At 42.1% G+C, this 19,225-nt stretch overlaps 1 protein-coding gene across 1 annotated transcript in view; it reads left to right on the top strand.

Annotated features, from left to right (window-relative positions):
- The window catches only part of LOC139753341 (uncharacterized), a 397,831-nt gene extending 383,589 nt beyond the window's left edge, over positions 1 to 14,242 (top strand). Inside the window, exons 8-9 of the mRNA XM_071669697.1 lie at positions 10,193 to 10,306; positions 10,392 to 14,242. Coding sequence (XP_071525798.1) covers positions 10,193 to 10,306; positions 10,392 to 10,684 — 407 coding nt within the window. The 3' untranslated portion in view covers positions 10,685 to 14,242. The remainder of the gene's footprint in view (positions 1 to 10,192; positions 10,307 to 10,391) is intronic.
- Positions 14,243 to 19,225: the final 4,983 nt, after the last annotated feature.

Genomic DNA, 19,225 nt, shown 5'->3' with positions numbered 1-19,225 from the left:
AAAGATGGAGTGAAAAAGATTTTGTGTGATCGGGGCCTGAACATGCAGGAGGGTGAAAGGAGGGCAAGGAATAGAGTGAATTGGATCGATGTGGTATACCGGGGTTGACGTGCTGTCAGTGGATTGAATCAGGGCATGTGAAGCGTCTCGGTAAACCATGGAAAGTTGTGTGGGGCCTGGATGTGGAAAGGGAGCTGTGGTTTCGGGCATTATTGCGTGGCAGCTAGAGACTGAGTGTGAACGAATGGGGCCTTTGTTGTCTTTTCCTAGTGCTACCTCGCCACATGAGGGGGGGGGGGATGGTATTCCATGTGTGGCGAGGTGGCGATGGGAGTGAATGGGGCAGACAGTGTGAATTGTATGCATGGGTATATATGTATGTGTCTGTGTATGTATATATATGTGTACATTGAGATGTATAGGTATGTATATTTGCGTGTTTTGGACGTGTGTGTGTATATACATTGTGTATGGGGGTGGGTTGGGCCATTTCTTTCGTCTGTTTCCTTGCGCTACCTCGCAAACGCGGAGACAGCGACAAAGCAAAATAAATAAATAAATATATATATATATATATATATATATATATATATATATATAATATATATATATATATATATATATATATATCACTTTACAAACCTCCAACAGCCAGGATCGGCCCCGGGGACCCCTGTGCCACAGGCGGGAATGCTACCGCTAGGATATGGCCCTAGCTACTAGGAAATAACTATTCGAATACTATGTACTCGAATACCCTTCGTCTCACGTTGGTGAGCAACGGGGTCTACCCCGGTCATTTCCCAACAGGCGCACATAGCCAGCATATAGCATTTTACCGAACCTAACTTTACAACACGGAGGTATATGAAAAACGAACAAAGTGCATAAGAACGCGCACCAATGTGAGACGAAGGGTATTCGAGTACATAGTATTCGAATAGTTATTTCCTATTAGCCATGCCCATAGCCTAGCGGTAGCATTCCCGCCTGTTGCACAAGGGTCCCGGGTTCGATTCTGGCTGTTGGAGGTTTGTATGTTTTATGAGGGTGCGCGTTCCGATGCACTTTGTTCGCGTATATATATATTATATATATATATATATATATATATATATATATATTATATATATATATATATATATATATATATATATATATATTATATATACTTATATATGCTTGTGGCATGAGAAGAGTGGGAGGTGGGTTGATTAGAAAGGGTAGTGAGTGGTGGGATGAAGAAGTAAGATTATTAGTGAAAGAGAAGAGAGAGGCATTTGGAAGATTTTTGCAGGGAAAAAATGCAATTGAGTGGGAGATGTATAAAAGAAAGAGACAGGAGGTCAAGAGAAAGGTGCAGAGGTGAAAAAGAGGGCAAATGAGAGTTGGGTGAGAGAGTATCATTAAATTTTAGGGAGAATAAAAAGATTTTCTGGAAGGAGGTAAATAAAGTGCGTAAGACAAGGAGCAAATGGGAACTTCAGTGAAGGGCCCAAATGGGGAGGTGATAACAAGTAGTGGTGATGTGAGAAGGAGATGGAGTGAGTATTTTGAAGGTTTGTTGAATGTGTTTGATGACAGAGTGGCAGATATAGGGTGTTTTGGTCGAGGTGGTGTGCAAAGTGAGAGGGTTAGGGAAAATGATTTGGTAAACAGAGAAGAGGTAGTAAAAGCTTTGCGGAAGATGAAAGCCGGCAAGGCAGCAGGTTTGGATGGTATTGCAGTGGAATTTATTAAGAAAGGGGGTGACTGTATTGTTGACTGGTTGGTAAGGTTATTTAATGTATGTATGACTCATGGTGAGGTGCCTGAGGATTGGCGGAATGCGTGCATAGTGCCATTGTACAAAGGCAAAGGGGATAAGAGTGAGTGCTCAAATTACAGAGGTATAAGTTTGTTGAGTATTCCTGGTAAATTATATGGGAGGGTATTGATTGAGAGGGTGAAGGCATGTACAGAGCATCAGATTGGGGAAGAGCAGTGTGGTTTCAGAAGTGGTAGAGGATGTGTGGATCAGGTGTTTGCTTTGAAGAATGTATGTGAGAAATACTTAGAAAAGCAAATGGATTTGTATGTAGCATTTATGGATCTGGAGAAGGCATATGATAGAGTTGATAGAGATGCTCTGTGGAAGGTATTAAGAATATATGGTGTGGGAGGCAAGTTGTTAGAAGCAGTGAAAAGTTTTTATCGAGGATGTAAGGCATGTGTACGTGTAGGAAGAGAGGAAAGTGATTGGTTCTCAGTGAATGTAGGTTTGCGGCAGGGGTGTGTGATGTCTCCATGGTTGTTTAATTTGTTTATGGATGGGGTTGTTAGGAGGTAAATGCAAGAGTTCTGGAAAGAGGGGCAAGTATGAAGTCTGTTGGGGATGAGAGAGCTTGGGAAGTGAGTCAGTTGTTGTTCGCTGATGATACAGCGCTGGTGGCTGATTCATGTGAGAAACTGCAGAAGCTGGTGACTGAGTTTGGTAAAGTGTGTGAAGAAGAAAGTTAAGAGTAAATGTGAATAAGAGCAAGGTTATTAGGTACAGTAGGGTTGAGGGTCAAGTCAATTGGGAGGTGAGTTTGAATGGAGAAAAACTGGAGGAAGTGAAGTGTTTTAGATATCTGGGAGTGGATCTGGCAGCGGATGGAACCATGGAAGCGGAAGTGGATCATAGGGTGGGGGAGGGGGCGAAAATTCTGGGAGCCTTGAAGAATGTGTGGAAGTCGAGAACATTATCTCGGAAAGCAAAAATGGGTATGTTTGAAGGAATAGTGGTTCCAACAATGTTGTATGGTTGCGAGGCGTGGGCTATGGATAGAGTTGTGCGCAGGAGGATGGATGTGCTGGAAATGAGATGTTTGAGGACAATGTGTGGTGTGAGGTGGTTTGATCGAGTAAGTAACGTAAGGGTAAGAGAGATGTGTGGAAATAAAAAGAGCGTGGTTGAGAGAGCAGAAGAGGGTGTTTTGAAATGGTTTGGGCACATGGAGAGAATGAGTGAGGAAAGATTGACCAAGAGGATATATGTGTCGGAGGTGGAGGGAACGAGGAGAAGAGGGAGACCAAATTGGAGGTGGAAAGATGGAGTGAAAAAGATTTTGTGTGATCGGGCCTGAACATGCAGGAGGGTGAAAGGAGGGCAAGGAATAGAGTGAATTGGATCGATGTGGTATACCGGGGTTGACGTGCTGTCAGTGGATTGAATCAGGGCATGTGAAGCGTCTGGGGTAAACCATGAAAAGCTGTGTAGGTATGTATATTTGCGTGTGTGGACGTATGTGTATACATGTGTATGGGGGTGGGTTGGGCCATTTCTTTCGTCTGTTTCCTTGCGCTACCTCGCAAACGCGGGAGACAGCGGCAAAAATAAAAAAAAAAATACATAAATATATATAATATATATATATATATATAATATAATATATATATATATATATATATATATATATGATATATATATATATATATAATTTGGAAAGGATCACAATTTTGTGCGTGATCAAGTATATTCCTATAAGTCCACGGGGAAAATGAAACACGATAAGTTTGCAAGTGCAATTTCGTTGTTTAATTTGTTTATGGATGGGGTTGTTAGGGAGGTGAATGCAAGAGTTTTGGAGAAAGGGGCAAGTATGAAGTCTGTTGTGTATGAGAGAGCTTGGGAAGTGAGTCAGTTGTTGTTCGCTGATGATACAGCGCTGGTGGCTGATTCGGGTGAGAAAATGCAGAAGCTGGTGACTGAGTTCGGTAAAGTGTGTGAAATGGGGGAAGCTGGGAGTAAATATGAATAAGAGCAAGGTTATTAGGTACAGTAGGGTTGAGGGTCAAGTCAACTGGGAGGTAAGTTTGAATGGAGAAAAACTAGAGGAAGTGAAGTGTTTTGTGTGGCCTGGGTGGGGAAAGGGAGCTGTGGTTTCGGTGCATTATACATGACAGCTAGAGACTGAGTGTGAACGAATGTGGCCTTTGTTGTCTTTTCCTAGCGCTACGTCGCGCGCAATGGGGGGGAGGGGGTTGTCATTTAATGTGTGACGGGTTGGCGACGAGAATAAATAAAGGCAACAAGTATGAATAATGTACATTTGTATATATGTATATATCTGTATATGTATATATATGTATATGTTGCAATGTATAGGTATGTATATGTGCGTTTGTGGACGTGTATGTATATACATGTGTATGTGGGTGGGTTGGGCCATTCTTTCGTCTGTTTCCTTGCGCTACCTTGCTAACGCGGGAGACAGCGACAAAGTGAAAAAAAAAAAAAAAAAAAAAAATATATATATATATATATATATATATATATATATATATATATATATATATATATATATATATATATATATATATATATATATCCTACATAAGGCCTTAACTAGAATATGCCTTCTAAGTTCGGTCGCTGAATCTAAAGAAGCGCAAATAGCCAACAGAGGAATTCGAAAAACATCAAAGATGTAATCAGAATTAAGACAAGTAAGGTAAAGGGAAGGGCTAAAGGCTTTCTATTTGCCCACTTTGGAAGAGCGAAGAATAAGCAGTGACCTGATCACAACCTAAAGTTCTTAAAACAGATCGAAGACGTGGAGAGTGAAAAGTTCTTAGAAAGAAGAAAGAACAGAAAAATCAGACGATATAGAACGAAATTAAGAAGATTAGAGAATAAACATATCATGATAAGTTAGGATAGGGTTAGTGCAGACACCACACAAAATAAAGTAGTTGCATGGCAGTAGAAATTGTTCAAGAGATGGGGATTCATAAGTACACACCTCCCTCCCCGTACAATACAAGGGATGGGACCCCACAAGTGCACACCTTCCTCCCGTAAAATACAAGAGATGGGGCCCCACAGGTGTAAAACACCCTTCCCGTACAGTAAAAGAGATGGGACCGCATGTGTGCAACTCCCGACCCTTATAGTACAAGAGATGGAGCCCCACAGGTGCACACCTACCTCTCCGTACAGTACAAGAGATGGGGCCCCACAAGTGTAGAACTCCCTTCCGTGTACATTACAAGATATGGGACTCCACCAGTGTAAAACTCGCTCCCCGTACAGTATAAGAGATGGGACCCAAGTGAACACCTTCCCCGTACATTACAGAGGCTCACATCACCATGTGTATCCAATTTTCTCCCGGTCTCTTTCTTAATTGAAATCCCACATCATCAGTAATGTACCACCTCCAAGAAGTGAGTGTTTCACTTCTTCATATACCATCCTGATGTTCCTTCACTGTCATCATTGTGCACCTGATCCGGTTTGTTGCAAGTATTTAGAGGATTATATACTAATAAAACCAGAATGTAATTATCCCTACAATTGTAGCTCCATCATGTATTGTTTGAATGGGACATTCTCTACTATTTCTTGAAACGTCAGGCTAATCCTTCCCCTTCTTCACCGTCTCATTCCTGTATTGGTATCATATACCCCTCTGGGCAGAACAGATGAAAGCTTGTAAGTTTAGCTTCCACGTCTCCAACTCAGGCGCACTCATTTATATAATCCTTGAATTCCAGTTTTTAACGTATCAGCATTTGAATATATTACTCTGACATTACCATCTGCTAACACTCCTCTCCTACCTCTATCCTAGCTCCAGTCCGGCAGGGCTGCTGTGTCTTTTGTCTTCTGACTACCTTTTCCTTTTCTCCTTTTCTTCCTTAGATCTAACACACTACATGCTTTTAAGATTCTCAGTTTTTCTAAGTACTTCCTGGCTTGATGACTTCAAGTTAACCATAACTGGTCTTGCTTATAACTTCCTGTTCTTCTCCTTACCTATATCACAGAGGTTTCTTCTGGCACTCCTATGTCCACCAGCAATCTTCTAATGTGCATTTCCTCCTTCTATTCCCTTAGTTCCTTATGTGGTGTATGACCTTCCCAAGATGATCAGTGATTTACGTCAATGAGCTTTACTCATCTATATCATCATCCTAATGTCACCCACTCTTCACCTCAGTGTGGTAGCGTGGCAAGCTGTGCTTCAGTACTCTTCTAAACATTCCATCAACTAGCCTACATATTTCCTTGATCGCCTCATAGTGCATATTAGTTTTCCAATCTCTTCGCTCAGTATATGCGACTTCGGGTTCATGTTCCTTGCCTTCACTCTGAACATTTTGCTGATCTTCTGTCGTATTAACCCTCAACTTGCTTGGCCTCTGTTGTGATCAGTCTCTGTGTATGCCTCTGTCCTTTTGTATTCTATCTGAACAGCTTTTAATGTCACTTCATCAATGCTCATGTATATCCATTCCTATATTGGAAATCCTCCGGATAATGCTCCTGCAATTTCTTGACCAATATCGTCAACAAATTATGCTCTGAAAACACCGCCTTTGGTAGGTACAGAGACGCAAGACACATCAGACCTCATCCTTTTTACTGGATTTATCTTCTATGATTTGGTATCACCCTCCCGTGCGTCCCTCTCCAGTCTAATGGTTCCCTTCGTGGTTCCTGAACTGCTCTAGTTACGTTATTCTCTCATCTTGCTCGTTCACAAGTTACTACGTCATCCCTAAATATTTTGTTTCTGGCGTTCTCATGTGGCTTTATATCAAGTCTTACTTCGCCGATCTTGTTTACACTGACCGGTTGTAATACATCCCTGTAACTAAATCTATACAATTCAGTTTTGGTTAGGTAGTCGTAAAGGTCTTAAATCATCCCCTAAAGTAATACTAATGGCGATTATTACAAGATGAAATTATCCTACTGTGTGACTGGTAATAACATCTCCAGCTGCTACTGTGTTCCGTCTATACATTGAACATAAAAACTGTACTTCCCTCTGGTAAGCTGCACTTCTTCACAGTCAACAACTTGTCCACATCACATTCTTTTGATTGGAGCCAGGAACTTCCACTTTCACTCCACAGGTAAACCCACTTTCACTCCACATGTAAACTCACTTTCACTCCACATGTTATCTCACTTTTACTCCACATTTAAATTCACATTCACCCCACGTGCACTTTCCCACCCCATATGTAAACACTTTTACTACATATGTAAACTCACTTTAACCCTACATTTAACTCACTTTCACTCCACATGTAAACTCACTTTCACTGCATATGTAATCACATTTCCACTCCACATGTAAGCTCACTTTACATGTAAACTCACTCTCACCCCACATGTAAACTCACTTTCGCTCTACACGTAAACTCACTTTCACTTCACATGTAAACTCACTTTCACTCCACATGTAAACTCTCACTCCACATGTAAACTCACTTTCACTCCACATGCAAACTCTCTTTCACTCCACAAGTAAACCCACTTTCACTCCACATGCAAACTCTCTTTCACTCCACAAGTAAACACCTTTTCATTCCACGTGTAAGCTCAAAACATTTGGAGATTCACACTATAGTGGAATGCATATGTCATCACTCCAGGCCCCCCTCTATACCCTCAACCTTTCCTTCATAAGTAAGAGAGATCAAGTGCCTGAACCTACCTGTACCACCATTGGGAATGCTATGGAAGTATTGAGGAGTCTTGTGGTGTGGCTGCTGTGGTGGGGATGCTGTGGAGTGAAGGCTGTAGGATGCTGTGGTGTTAGTGCTTTGATAACGGTGATAGGCTGTAGGTACTTTGGTGTGATGCTGTCGGGTGCTGTGCTTGGTTGATGTGGGTTTTCTCGTGCTTACACTTTAATGTGGATGCGTGGGGTGCTGTGATGTGGATGCTGTGTGATACTGTGTTGTTAGTACTGCCTTGCGTGTGCTGTTGTATGGATGCAGCTCTGGGTTTTTGTGGTGTGGGAATTCGATTTAGGATGGTGCTGGGTGTTTTGGTATGCGTGCTGTCATGTACCATGAGTGAGTGCTGTGCATTAAAATGTTGTGGTGAGCTCTGGATTTCGTGCAATGGTGAGGATGCTGCAAGACGCTGTGGCATGGCTGCTGTGGATTGATTGCTCTGCTTTGGGTTCTGTGGTGTAGATGCAATTCGGTGGTGTAATATGAGCGTCATGGTGTGCATTTAATGAGGTGTTATGATATGATTGCTCTGATGTGGATGTTCTAGGGTGCTATGGAATGTGTGCTCTGATGTGGATGTTCTAGGGTGCTATGGAATGTGTGCTCTGATGTGGGTGTTCTGGGATGCTATGATGTGTATGCTCTGATGTGGATGTTCATGGGTGGTATATTATATGTGCTCTGACGTGGATTTCTAGGGTCCTATGGTATGTGCACTCTGATATGAATGTTCTGGTGTGTATATGTGTTTGTGTGCTCAAAAGTGAATGTTCTGGTGTGCTATGGTGTGTGTGCTCTGATATGGACGTTCTGGTGTGCTATGATGTGTGTGCTCTGATGTGGATGTTCTGGGGTGCTATGGTATGCTATGCAATTAGGCGAATATTCTAGGGTACTATGACATCATAGTACCCTAGAATATTCGCATATATGCTCTGATGTGGACGTTTTGGTTGCTATGGTGTGTGTGCTCTGGTGTGGATGTTCTAGGGTGCTATGATGTGTATGCTCTCATTTGGATGATCTAGGGTGCTATAATGTGTATGCTCTGATTTGGATGATCTGGGGTGCTGTGATGTGTATGCTCTGATGGAGATGTTCTGAGTTGCTATTTTGTGTATGTTTTGATGTGGATGTTTTGGGGTGCTATGGTATGTGTGCTCTGATGTGGATATTTTGGGGTACTATGGTATGTGTGCTCTGATGTGGATGTTCTGGGTTGCTATGATGTGTATGCTCTGATGTAGATGTTTTGGGGTGCTATGGTATGTGTGCTCTGATGTGAATACTCTGGGGTCTTATGATGCATATGCTTTGGCGTGGATATTCTGGGGTGCTCTGGTGTGTGTGTGCTCTGATGTGGATGCTCTACGGTGCTATGATGTGTATGCTCTGATGTAGACTTTGTGGAGTGCTTTGGTATGTATGCTCTGATATGGATGTTCTGGGGTGCTGTAGTGTGTGTGTGTTGATGGGGATGTTTTGGGGTGCCATGATGTGTATGCTCTGATGTGGACATTCTGGGGTGCTGTGGTGTGTGTGTCCTGATGTGGTTTGTCTGGGGTGATATGGTGTGTGTGCTTGATGTGGATGTTCTGGGGTGTTATGATGTGTATGCACTGATGTGGATGTTCTGGAGTGCTTTGGTATGTATGCTCTGATGTGGATGTTCTGGGGTGCTATGGTGTGTGTGTGTCCTGATGTGGATCGCCTGGGGTGCTATGGTGTGTGTGCCTTGGTGTAGATGTTCTGGGATGCTATGATGTGTATGCTCTGATGTGGATGTTCTGGGGTACTATGATGTGTATGCTCTGATGTGGATGTTCTGGGGTACTATGATGTGTATGCTCTGATGTGGATGTTCTGGGGTACTATGATGTGTATGCTCTGATGTGGATGTTCTGGGGTACTATGATGTGTATGCTCTGATGTGGATGTTCTGGGGTGCTATGGTATGTGTGCTCTGATGTGGATTTTCTGGGTTACTATATTGTGGATGATATGGTTTGATATGTTGTCTTTATTGCTGAGTACGTTGGTATGGCTGCTGAGATGTGGATCCTAAGGGGTTCTGGGGTGGGGGTGCTGTGGTGTGTATGGTGTTGGGTGTGGATGTTGTGGTTTGGATGCTATAATGTTGGCTTCGTGATGTGGATGGTGTACAGTTCTATGGTGTAGATGCCTTGTGGTGCTGTGTTGTGGATTCAGTGGTTTTGCTGCTGGGTTGTTAGTGCTTTGGGGTGCTTAGACGTAGGTGCTATGATGTGGATGCTGTTGGATGCTGTTGTGTGGGTGCCGTGGTTTGGATGATGTGGGTTGCTGTGGTGTGTATACATTGAGATGATCTGGTGTGGATAGTCTGAGGTACGGTGGTGCTGATGCTGTTGGGTTCTGTGGTGTAGATGCGGTGTCGCTCAGTGGTGTGGGTGTTGCTGTGTGGATGTTATTTGGCGGATGATGTGGGATGTTATGCTGTAGATGCTGTGGGTTGTAATGATGTGGATGCTGCTCAAAGCTGTGGAGTGGATACTGTGGCATGCTGTGATATAGGTGTTGTAGTGTGGGTGCTGTGATGTTTCTGTTCAGATGTGCTGTGGTGTGGATAATGTGGCGTGTTGCGGTATGGATGCTGTGGTGTGGAGTTTGCTTATCATCTTTTTCACCGTAACTGACAACCATTACATTATTACAGATGTGGTGTGGCCCATATGTCTGAGTCTTGACCCTATTGCTGATCTGGGCTTCAAGTTAGATAACCTCTCTGCAACTGACAAAAACTTGGGTTTGTTACCCACCTGGACTCGAGGTAAGATGGGGCAGGTCAAGTGTTACTGAGACAACGCTGGTCAAAACAAGAAGAAACGCTAACATGATTTTACTTTCATTTCCAGGTCCACAGAAGGTGCTCAGCCAGCGGCAGGTCCTTTACCTCAACTGTACCGCTTTCCCCGACTACAGTCATGACTTACAGAAAAGACTGTGTGCCACAGGCCTGAGCACGACAGAGTGTCAAACTACCGGTGCTGCACACGGAACACCCATGGTGGTGGAGAGTCAAGTGACGGAGGACGTCTATCTTGCTGGACTTACTTCGTCTTTTATTTGTTTAGAGAAAGCGTCTTTGTTGGACATGATCGCCATTACACCTTTTGTGGAAGATATCTATAACATCATACAAGTGTAGATATAACCTAACACACTACACTACATGTAGCAAAATTAAATGAGACCACAGAGCCACTTTTGAACTACTACAATCTTAAAGACCTCCGTCCGTGTGATACTTAGAGTAAGAAACTAGACATAATATTCTTTAGTGTATATGTATTATCCACCACGACAAATCTGGAACACACGAAGGTCTGAAACAAATGGATCAGTTCTGAAATATACATACACAATCAAGCGTCTATCACTCGGATGGTTACGTCCAAGTATCCTTCCCTGATTGAGTGGCATGAGGAAGCTAAGTTGCTAATGAAAGACAAAATAGAGACACATGGGCGTTACTTGCAAGGAAAGAGTATGATTGACTGGAAAATATAAAAAAGAAACCAGCAGGAGGTCAAGAGGAAGGTGCAAGGGTTGAAAAAGAGGACAAATGAGAATTGGTGTGAGTCAGTATCAGCAAACTTCAAGGTCAGTAAGAAAATGTTTGAAAGGACAAACGTTACAAAAACAATAGAAGAAATATTATTACTGGTGAAGGAGGTCAATGTGGAAGTAATGACAGTAGTAATGAAGTGCAGTAGAGATGGAGTGAGTAGTGTGAGAGATTGTTGAATGTTTGATGATAGGGTGGCAGATGTGGGGGGTTTTTGGGTTGAAGGGGAATGTGAAATGAGTTATAGGAAGAGTTTTGGTGAAAAGAGAAGAGGTGGTGAACGTCTTGCGTAAAATTAATTGTGCCAAGTCGGCCTGAGTGAATGGTGTGTGTGTGTGTGTGTGTGTGGGGGGGGGGGGGGGGGGAATCCAGCTGAAACTACCAAGAACTGATTAGTTAGGATCTTTAATGGATGTAGGTCAAAATTTGGCGATTTACCTTGTCAAATACTTTTGCAAGATAAAGAGTTACAACCCTCTTTCGCTTCATTAAACCTTACATATGTTATGGTAATGAGATAATGGTTGTTAGATTTGCATATTTTTTCCTGATACAAAGCCATGTTGGACTTCGTTGGATGTTCCACTGTACCGCCTTTATATATCTTACCTTTTAACTCTTTTATTACATGCAGAGTCAAAGTAATTGGTCTGTATTGTTTAGGTATGAAATAGAATACTCCTTTGTGTTTTGGGGATTTTGCTGGGCCCAAACTTTGCATTATCAATAACACATTAATTTCACCACTGACATCTTTATCTTTTTGGGAAATATGATGGGATTCCATCTGATCTCAGAACAGAATTTTCTCTTTGTTCATTATTGGCTTTGATATATATATATATATATATATATATATATATATATATATATATATATATATATATATATATATATATATATATATATATATATATATATATATATATATATTCCTATGAGTCCACGGGGAAAATGAAACACGAAAAGTTCCCAAGTGCACTTTCGTGTAATAATCACATCATCAGGGGAGACACAAGAGAGGAATATAACAGTCAGTTGATATACATCGAAGAGACGAAGCTAGGACGCCATTTGGTAAACATGTTTACCAAAGCAAACACCTGATCCACACATCCTCTACCACTTCTGAAACCACACTGCTCTTCCCCAATCTGATGCTCTGTACATGCCTTCACCCTCTCAATCAATACCCTCCCATATAATTTACCAGGAATACTCAACAAACTTATACCTCTGCAATTTGAGCACTCACTCTTATCCCCTTTGCCTTTGTACAATGGCACTATGCACGCATTCCGCCAATCCTCAGGAATATATATATATATATATATATATATATATATATATATATATATATATATATATATATATATCAATATCAGTAAATGTATTTTATCATGTTCATTAAACAGCTTATCGGCATCACACACTTTTTCTTGGCATTTTGAGCTGAGTTATATCTTACACATTTCCTCTTTGTGGCTTTTATTATACTCTTCTCCCATCTCTTATCATCTTGCTTGTTGCTTTGTTCATGTATGTGAATAGAACATTTGGGTTTCTTTCCATGTACTGTGCAACTTTCTTTTCATTTATTTCATGTTCTTTTCTATGGGATTTCATTCTTCTTACATACGTTTTTCATGTATTCTCTGTCCCCGCTATACTTGTATGTTGCCTCTATCCCCGGTATCCTTTTTGTTCTTGCCCTTCTTTTATTAATCCAATATTTTCTATCCCTTGGAATCTTCCATTTTGCAGTTTTCTTTGCTAATTTGTCTTAGTGTTTCACGTTATATTCTTTCTGTCTGTGACCTCTTTCCGTATTATGTTCAAAATCCTTTCCATGATATCTGTTTCGTATTGGTAAAATTTTATGTCACTCAACTTCATGTTGTATTTTGTTATTCTATCACAGTTATATTCATAAATTATCACATTAAACGCTTTTCTTATTTCTATGATATTTTGATGTGATAGAATTATATCACTTACTTCTGTATCTGAAAACGGTGTCATGTCATCCAAAGAAATAAGATCTATTTTGTTCCCTCTTGTCGGTCTGGGGTTTACAAGGCTAATTAATTCACATACATTAAATAATTTGTCTCTAAGAACTGTTCTTTGTCTGCTGGTTCCTTGTTGCTGTATCTATATTCATAAGACACTTCTCTTTCCTACTAATCAGTGCAATAGAAGTTATAGTTCCCAGGTAAGGATATCGTTTAACACTTCAATATTGCTGCAACATTTATTGATATATCTTTAAGGTCGTTTAGTTTTATGATGTTTGTGGTTGGGACATTATATGTTTAATATATTTAGTTAGCATAAGTTGTGACTCATCGATTTTATCTGATTCCTGCCTCTCTCTCTCTCTCTCTCTCTCTCTCTCTCTCTCTCTCTCTCTCTCTCTCTCTCTCTCTCTCTCTCTCTCTCTCTCTCTCTCTCTCTCTCTCTCTCTCTCTCTCTCTCTCTCTCTCTCTCTCTCTCTCTCTCTCTCTCTCTCTCTCTCTCTCTCTCTCTCTCTCTCTCTCCTCATTAGGATTGCACTGTTATCCCTCGGGCTCTCATTGATGCAATTCACTTTCAAAGTACAGTTCACACATATTAGACTTCGTAGGTTTATATATACATATATATATATATATATATATATATATATATATATATATATATATATATATATATATATATATATATATATATATATTCTTTTTAATTATTTTTTTTTTTTTTTATTTTCCAAAAGAAGGAACAGAGAATTGGGCCAGGTGAGGGTATTCCCTCAAAGGCCCACTCCTCTGTTCTTAACTCTACCTCGCTAATGCGGGAAATGGCGAATAGTTTGAGAGAAAGAATATATATATATATATATATATATATATATATATATATATATATATATATATATATATATATATATATGTCTTTCCTAAGATTCTCTGTTCATTAGATGGTTTTTGGTTATTGTATTTTTACCCATATTGTCTAACTTCTCGTGTGTAGTTAGTTCAGTTTTGTTTTTCAAAGAGGTTTTCTTTTTCTCAATCATGTAATGTTTATACTCTTGTTCTCTTGCTATTTCTGCTGAGACTTTTCATGTTTGCCTCTCTAATATATCTGAGCACCACACGTCTGTTGTTTTGTTCTTTTCCTATAGTGACCAACATGGCGGGTACGGCCAAAGTACGGCCATCTTTGGTGGAAAACAAAAATACAAGAAAAAAGAAATTATGAATGAATCACGGCTTAACACGTGCCTCTGACTCCACCTTTGTGGGTGGAAACACATGCATACAGTTGACGACAACAATGACAAAAATTATGCTCATATAAGAGAGAGAGAGAGAGAGAGAGACGGCGCATGCAAGAGAGGTGTTGTCGGGAAAGTCAATGAAACGAAAGCCTTTTGAGTCTACATTAACTGAAAGATGGAGGATGAGCCACCCTAGACGTGTGAGCTGTATTCTATTCTTGGTTTAATAAAACTCCTGTAGATACGAAACAGCTGCTCACAATAAAAGTAATTGCGGCAACTGTGCAACACTACCAGCTTTTAGGAAGCAGATCTACGCTAGGTTAGGTGGAGTTTGCGTGACAGAGTAGAAATTATATTCAATATGTTTATGTTATTACAGAGCTGAATTGTGGTGATTTTTACCTAAACAAAGGAAAATTATTTTTATTGTTGGGATATATAGGGAGATAATGCCTTTTAGTACTATCAGATTCACCCCTGAAATGCCGAACAGGTCCGAATTCAATGAGTAGATATGCTAATTATGAGAAACTGAACGAGTACAGAGGAAGAACGGAAGGGAGTTGAAGTATGTAAAGTGAATCATCAGCAGAAGAGTGAATAAGTTAGTAGAAAAGAGATGAACATGTACTGAACACAGAGGGCTGGTGATAGTTTGATAACTGGAAGGCAAATGTAGGGTCGATGAGGCATGGAAAGTGGGAAAGTCATGGAGAGTGGTTTGCTGAAGAGAGGTGTGGTAAAAGCCTTACATAACACGAAATGCGGGAAGATGTCTGGAGTGGACAGAATTGTAGTTAAATTTTTAACAAAGGAAGTGAGAGTGTGTTATTGATTTGTTAGTTGGGATGTTGTGTGTATGTGTGGATGACGATGTGCCTGAGAATTGGCAAGAAAGATAAATGAGTGTTCGCCCAAGATTGATATAATGTTGATGAGTGTTCCTGATGAATCATATAAGAGTGGGGTATAAAGAGTATGGAGGAACAGTTTGGTTTTAAGAGTGGAAGAGGTTTCATGGTTCAGGTAATTCCCTTCAAGAATGTGTGCGGGGAAATAGTTAAAAAGAAAAATAGGTGACTTGTAAGCAGCATTTATAGATCTGGTAAAAGCATCTGTTAGGATTCATGATAACTGGTACATGGAAGGACTTGCGCATATATGATGTGGAAGGAAAGCTCCTATAGAAACAGAGAAAATGTAAGGCGTGTGTACTAATAGGGATCGAGAAAAGTGTATGGTTCTAGGTGATTTATGGTTTGCGGCAGGGGTGTGTGATGTCACCAAGGTTGTTTAATTTGTTTATGGATGGGTTGGTCAGCGACGTAAATGCAAGAGTTTTGGAGAGAGGGGCAAGTATGCTGGGGATGAGCGGCCCAGGGACGTGAATCATTTGTTGTTCGTCGATGATACAGCGCTGGTGGCTGATTCGAGTGAGAGACTGAAGTTGGTGACTGAGTTTGGGAGAGCGAATTAAAGGAGGAATATAAATGTAAATGTAAATAAATGCAATGTTATTAAGTTTAATAGGGTAAAGGTACATGATAGCTGAGATGTGAGCTTGAATGGAGAAAATCTGGAAGAATTGAATTGATAGAGTGTGGACGTCGCACCAAGTGAAACCATGGAAGCGGATATGGGACCCAGGATGGGTGACGGTTCTCGTAGCACTGAGGACTATGTTGAGAGTTCGTTATCTGGAAGGGTAAAAAAGGGTATGTTTGAAGTATAGTGGTCTCAACTATGTTTTATGGATGAGAATCATGCACTATACTATGAAAAGGATGTGCGGAAGAGGGTGTAGGTGTTGAATATTTGAGGACAATATATGGTATGATGGAGTTTGATCGAGTACGTAATAAAAGGGTAAGAAAAATATGTGGAATTAAGAAGAGTGTGGTTGAGAGAGCAAAAGACGGTGTGTTGAGATGGTTTGGACATATGGAGAGAATGAGTGAGGAAAGATTGACAAAAATGATACGTGTCGAAAGGGAAAGAAAAGGAAGACTAAACTGGAAATGAGAAGATGAACTGAAAGATATCTTAGGAAATACAACAAAACCCGAGCACACGATCCTCATCCAGGCCCCACAGACATCCAGGCTTCACAGACATCCAGGCCCCACAGACATCCAGGCCTCACAGACATCCAGGCCCCACAGACATCCAGGCCTCACAGACATCCAGGCCCCACAGACATCCAGGCCTCACAGACATCCAGGCCTCACAGACATCCAGGCCTCACAGACATCCAGGCCTCACAGACATCCAGGCTTCACAGACATCCAGGCCCCACAGACATCCAGGCCTCACAGACATCCAGGCCCCACAGACATCCAGGCCTCACAGACATCCAGGCCCCACAGACATCCAGGCCTCACAGACATCCAGGCCTCACAGACATCCAGGCTTCACAGACATCCAGGCCCCACAGACATCCAGGCCTCACAGACATCCAGGCCCCACAGACATCCAGGCCTCACAGACATCCAGGCCCCACAGACATCCAGGCTTCACAGACATCCAGGCCCCACAGACATCCAGGCCTCACAGACATCCAGGCCCCACAGACATCCAGGCCTCACAGACATCCAGGCCCCACAGACATCCAGGCCTCACAGACATCCAGGCCTCACAGACATCCAGGCCTCACAGACATCCAGGCTTCACAGACATCCAGGCCCCACAGACATCCAGGCCTCACAGACATCCAGGCCCCACAGACATCCAGGCTTCACAGACATCCAGGCCCCACAGACATCCAGGCCCCACAGACATCCAGGCTTCACAGACATCCAGGCCCCACAGACATCCAGGCCTCACAGACATCCAGGCCTCACAGACATCCAGGCCCCACAGACATCCAGGCCCCACAGACATCCAGGCTCCACAGACATCCACGCCCCACAGACATCCAGGCCTCACAGACATCCAGGCCTCACAGACATCCAAGCCCCACAGACATACCCCACAGACATCCAAGCCCCACAGACATCCAGGCTTCACAGACATCCAGGCCTCACAGACATCCAGGCCTTACAGACATCCAGGCCCCACAAACATCTAAGCCCCACAGACATCCAGGCCCCACAGACATCCAGGCTCCACAGACATCCAGGCCCCACAGACATCCAGGCCTCACAGACATCCAGGCCTCACAGACATCCAAGCCCCACAGACATACCCCACAGACATCCAAGCCCCACAGACATCCAGGCTTCACAGACATCCAGGCCTCACAGACATCCAGGCCTTACAGACATCCAGGCCCCACAGACATCTAAGCCCCACAGACATCCAGGCCCCACAGACATCCAGGCCCCACAGACATCCAGGCCCCACAGACATCCAGGCCTCACAGACATCCAGGCCTCACAGACATCCAGGCCCCACAGACATTTCCATAGTTTAACAAGGCCGCATCACAAGCTCCTGTTCATTCCATTAAGAGTACGTCGATGTCTACACAGTACGTCGATGTCTGCACAGTACGTCGATCTCTGCACAGTACGTCGATCTCTGCACTGTATGTCGATCTCTGCACAGTACGTCGATCTCTGCCTAGTACGTCGATCTCTGCATTCCACATCGTTTTAATTCATCTATCCGTGCATGGCTTTCATCCGCTTATATGTTCAGGCCCCGATTGCTCAAAATCTTTTTCACTCCATGCTTTCATCTCTAATTTGGTCTTCCCTCTCTCTTTGTTCCCTACACTTCTATCAAACACATTCTCTTTGTCAGCCACTCATTGACTCCTTCCATGTGTCCAAACCATTTTAGAACACCATCTTCTGCTCTCTCAACCACATCTTTTATATTTCCACATATCTCTCCTACCCTTTCATTCTTACTCGATCAAACCACCTCACACCACATACTGTCCTCAAACATTTCATTCCAACACATCCACCCTCCTCCGTACAACCTTATCTATAGCCCATACCTTGCAACCATATAGAATTGTTGGAACTACTATTCCTTCAAACATACCTATTTTTCCTCTGCGAAATAACATTCTCTTTTTTCACATATTCTTCATTGTTCTCAGAAACATCGCCCCTTCCCCTACCCTGTGACTCACTTCCGCTTCCATGGTTCCATCCGCTGCTAAGTCCACTCCCAGATATCTAAAACACTTCACTTCCTCCACTTTTCTCCATTCAAACTTACCTCCCAATAACGTGTCCCTCAACTTTAGTCTCAACTTTCTCCTTTCAAACACTTTACCAAACTCAGTCACCAACTTCTGCAGTTTCTCACTCGAATCAGTCACCAGGGCTGTATCATCAGCGAACAACAACTGGCACTTCACAAGCTCTCTCATCCACAACAGACTGCATACTTGCCCCTTTCTCCAAAACTCTTCCATTTACCTCCCTAACAACCCAGTTCATAAACAAATTAAAAAACCATGGTGACATCAAACACCCCTGCAGCAGACCAACCTTCAATGAGAACAAATCACTTTCCTCTCTTCCTACTCGTACACATGTCTTACATCCTCGATGAAAAATTTTCATTGCTTCTTGCAGCTTACCTCCCTACCATATACTCTCAAGACTTTCCACAAAGCATCTCTATCAGACCTGTCATTTGCCTTCTCCAGATCCATAAATGCTACATACAAATGTCTGGAACGAGAAAATATTATCTCGAAGATTAACAGTGGATATATGAGGGAACAGTGGTTCCAACAATGTTATATGGTTGCAAGGCGTGGGCTATAGATAGGGATGTAGGGAGCAGGGTGGATGTGTTGGAAATTAAATATTTGAGGTAGTCTGATCGTGTAAGTAATGAAAGGGTAAGAGAGATGTGTGGAAAAAAAATTTGGTTAAAAAAACAGAAGAGTG

Source organism: Panulirus ornatus, chromosome 14 (genome assembly GCF_036320965.1).
Source record: "Panulirus ornatus isolate Po-2019 chromosome 14, ASM3632096v1, whole genome shotgun sequence".
NCBI lineage: Eukaryota > Metazoa > Arthropoda > Malacostraca > Decapoda > Palinuridae > Panulirus > Panulirus ornatus.
This window is presented reverse-complemented; position numbering and strand designations above follow the sequence as displayed.